We start from the raw sequence: 4,458 nt of genomic DNA on the forward strand, positions 1-4,458 counted from the left end.
GTTTGAGATATCGTAGGAGGCGTTTGACAGCCTGCCAGTGAGAATGTTTAGGATTGTGCATAAATTGGCAGATTTTGTTTACTGCAAAAGCAATGTCTGGGCGAGTTAGAGACAAGTATTCAAGATTTCCTAGAATACTACAATAGAGTGTGGGGTCAAAAAAAGAAGGAGTGTCTGAAATGGAGAGACGTGCAAAGGCAACCATTGGAGAAGTGACTCCATTGACAAATAGCATATTGGCATGAGAGAGCATGTAATGGATATATTTTCTTTGAGACAAGAGGATGCCATTTTCTAGATAGGAAATTTCAAGACCAAGAAAATAGGATAACTGTCCTAGGTCTTTAATGGGAAAAACAGAAGCTAAAAAAGAAATGAGATGATCAATTTGAGGTAGATGAGAACTGGTGACAACAATATCATCAACGTAGACTAGGATATAATTAAGAACAAATTGACAAGAGTAATTGAACAGTGAAAGATTTGCTTTGAAAGGAAGAAAACCATACTCACAGAGGCGAGAGCTGAGCTATGTGAACCATGCGCGAGGCACTTGTTTAAGGCCATAGATGGCCTTGTGCAAGCAGCAGACATAGTCCAGATGCTCGGGATGAACAAATCCATTTGGCTGGGACATATAAACTGTTTCGGTTAGATCACCATGAAGAAACACATTTTGAATGTCAAGTTGCCGGAGAGGCCAACCGTGAAAAACAACGAGAGAGAGAACTAGACGGATTGTTGTGGGTTTGACTACTGGACTAAAATTCTCAGAATAGTCAATATTGTGGCCCCCTCGACCCCCATGTTCGGGAACACGGGAATCGAGATACCCGGATGGTGACAACACGGTCACGCATCCAAACGATAGTACCAAGTGTGTGTATATGCAACAGTGTACAAAAACAACGCAGTGAATAATTTAAGCTAGTCAACTAAGTACCAGAATTGTTAACACAATTTAAACATCAGTAAAAACGGTTTTAAAAAGAGTTATACAATCATCCCGAAATAAAATATAATACAAGTTCAAACCAAAACAAGTGATCTGGTTCACACTCAGCATCCTCTGCATCGAAATCTGTGTTACCATAAACGGTACCGCATGTAAGTAAGATGCAAATAACTCACGAGATTAAAAATGCATTAATGCAACCAACAATAATGCATGCATATGATGGAATATACATTATGCCCAAAACGTCATTTTCCTCGAAAATGAATATTTTCCAACACACGTCAAAATTTCATTTTGTTCCAAACATATCTGTAAAACATTTTCCTAGAAAATGATTCACACAAAATCCATATCCAACACACGCTATTTTCCTAGAAAATAGTCAAATATTCCATTTTACCGTATGCACCATGATCTCCCTAGGGATTATCCGCACACCATGATCTCCCAGTTCCGTGCTCAGCGCGTTCATGGTCAAGTATCCTCTACGCAATGAGCGATGCCCAATTCCACGCCCAACGCGTTCATGGCCAAGCATCCTCTAGCCCCCGCCAGCAGAGGGACTACGGAGTCGGCACGAGACCATCTCGTCCGATCCCAATGTCGCCCAGTGACAATCCAGAGGACGTCACTCAGTATATTCCGCTCCCGAGTGATCAGAGGAGCTCCACCGAGATAATGCCCCATCTCGGCTTGGGGTCGTGATACACACACACCCAAAAATCATTTCACATGAAAATCCAATTTTCAATAAACACATGAACATGAATGCAATTACACGAAAACCCAATTTTCTTTAAAAACATGATCATGCGTGCAAATATGCAATGTACATGAACAACACAATTCCCAACCAACAATTCAACACAGCCCAAATACACAATCAAATTTCATCCACTAATCCATCCGATCCCCGTACTCCTCGGACTCAGACCGACAAAACCAAACAGTTCACAGTAGAATGAGTTAGTGCAAAAATACATTTAAATCATGAAAGTTCTTTGAGAAATACTTACAGTGCTATTTTATAATTTCTGAATGATCACGGAGCTACAAGAAGTGGCAACGCAGCAACAAAACAGTGCCAAATGCATTGTGGTCGTGGGTCTCAAAAATTCACTTTTGAACGGGTACAAACGAAGACCAGAGATTCATAGGGTAGGGCTTAGGGATGCGGTGAAGCTAGTGGAGAGGCTGGGATTGAAGGGTGGTGGTCGCCGGCCGGTGGAGAAGGTAAAGAGAGGGGCGGTGAGGCACAAGGCGGCGCGCGGCGGTGGCTGGGTGGAGAAGAGAAGAAGAAAATGCACGGGGAAGGGGGAGAGAGGGACGTCGCACGCGGGAAGAGCAGGGGAAAAGAAATGGGGAGAAAGAAAAGAAGAAAAAAGGGAAAAAAGAAAAGTGAGGAAAAGAAATGAGGCTCAGTCCTCACATCTTGGGTTACAAAAATGATCCAACGAAAATAATTTCAAAACAGCAAGTTAAATAAAATAATTTAAACGTAGTGATAAAATGAAAATAAATTAATTAAATCCAACAATAAATTAATTTAATATGAAAAAATTTAAATGCATAATAATAATTAATATTAAGAAAGCAATTCAAAATAATTTTCACAAAATTAAAAATCATAAAAATAAACCAACTAAAAATTCAACAATTTTAAAACAAGAGAATAAATTTTTGAATAAATAAAAATAATCCTTCACTAAAAATATACTAAAATACGAGATGTTACATCCTCTCCCCCTTAAATAAAATTTCGTCCTCAAAATTGGCAAGGTGAAACATTAAGCTAGGACAGGAATAAGATTCGACTAAGAGAAGACATAAGGAACATATCGCTAGAGTCAAAGAAACAAATATGGATATTGCTCCCTTATATCGGCTTCTCTCTCCCAAGAGAAATATTGAGCCAACGGATCGTCCCATGACACTTTCACCAAAGGTATCGTCTTAGACCTTAGCCTTTGCTCTTTCCAATCCACGATCTGCGTCGAGGCAGTTTCATAAGTAAGGTTCGGGTAAAGTTGAATGCATTCAGGGTCAACAAAACGTAGCTCTTGTTGTCCAAAACACTTCTTCAATGTCAACACATGGAACACATCATGAACTTCCCCAAAATAGTCCGGCAATGCAACTCTATAAGTGACAAGTCCAACTTTCTTAACAATCTGAAAAGGGCCAACATACCTCGGACTAAGTTTCCCTTCTTACCAAAGCGCTTAACACCTTTCATAGGAGAGACTTTGAGAAAAACCCAATCACCTACTTCAAATGATAAGTCTATTCTCCTTGTATCGGTATAACTCTTTTGACGGCTTTGTGCTTCCGCCATTTTAGTCCTGATAAACCAAACTTGATCTTTCATTTCTTGAATTATCTCAGGCCCAATCAATTTACTCTCGCCAACTTCATCCCAACACAAAGGTGATCTACAACTCCTCCCATACAAAGCTTCATACGGGGCCATCTGAATAGAGGAATGAAAACTGTTATTATAAGCAAACTCAATTAGCTGCAGATAATTCTCCCAACTCCCCTGAAATTCCATGACACAAGCTCGCAACATATCCTCAAGAGTCTGAATGTTACGCTCTGATTGACCGTCTGTTTGAGGGTGATATGCAGTACTAAACTTCAACTTAGTGTCTAAAGCTGTCTGTAAACTTTTTAAAAAATGGGACGTGAACTTCGGGTCCCGATCCGATACAATACTCCTGGGTACTCCGTGCAAATGCACTATCTCTTTGACATACAACCGAGTTAACTTACCCAAAGAGTCGGTATTATTGATAGGCAAGAAATGGGCACTCTTGGTCAACCGGTCAACAATCACCCAAACTGAGTTCTTTCCACTAGGGGTCCTCGGCAAGCCCACAACAAAATCCATAGAAATATCATTCCACTTTCACTTAGGAATAGGGAGAGGTTGAAGTCTACTAGCAGGTCTTTGTTGCTCAGCCTGAACTTGATGGCATATGACACATTTCTCAATAAACATGGCGAAATCCATCATACTCGCATTTGCCTCCCAGTGGCACATCATGCCCAATATCCCTAGGGTGGCTATGTTATCCAAAATCTCATTTTCCACAAGAACCTTAATACAACATCCAATAAATTCCAATGATTAGTGGCTCCATACAATAATCTGTGCTAACCTCAATCGACTCCTATGCTACAACTTCTAAACCTTCATTACATTCTACCTTTGGTAACCTAATGGACACTTCCAAAGTTAACCATCAATAACATAATTGGTCCAACTGAGTAATTAATCTCCAACTACGAGTATCGTCTAAAAAAAAATTCAAGTCACCACTAATTCTTCAAAATCAGCACAAAATTTGAACTCCTAATCACAACCAGAATATCACACTCCTACTGCGCACTCTGATAATTCACCACATGCATAAAATTTATGTCTTCATAAAACTAACACCATCGAGTACAAGGTGGCTCCATACCTACTAACCAAAAACTCTTACCACCTTTGATAG

At 39.9% G+C, this 4,458-nt stretch overlaps 1 protein-coding gene across 1 annotated transcript; it reads right to left on the minus strand.

Moving 5' to 3' along the window:
• Positions 1-2,805: 2,805 nt before the first annotated feature.
• On the minus strand, positions 2,806-3,293 carry LOC109020805. The gene is made up of 2 exons (XM_019003323.1): positions 3,228-3,293; positions 2,806-3,129 (listed from the first exon to the last, which is right to left on the minus strand). Exons 1-2 carry the CDS (start codon positions 3,291-3,293, stop codon positions 2,806-2,808), a joined length of 390 nt encoding a protein of 129 aa, XP_018858868.1.
• Between the last annotated feature and the right edge of the window lie 1,165 nt (positions 3,294-4,458).

The sequence above is a fragment of the Juglans regia genome, chromosome 10, assembly GCF_001411555.2.
Source record: "Juglans regia cultivar Chandler chromosome 10, Walnut 2.0, whole genome shotgun sequence".
NCBI lineage: Eukaryota > Viridiplantae > Streptophyta > Magnoliopsida > Fagales > Juglandaceae > Juglans > Juglans regia.

What these genes read in the sequence shown, in the direction of transcription:
- LOC109020805 (XM_019003323.1), bottom strand. Translation starts at nt 3,293, where the DNA reads ATGGCGGAAGCACAAAGCCGTCAAAAGAGTTATACCGATACAAGGAGA. An exon ending in GAATAGACTTATCATTTGAA is followed by an intron (nt 3,130 to 3,227) that starts GTAGGTGATTGG and finishes GGCCCTTTTCAG; the next exon opens with ATTGTTAAGAAAGTTGGACT.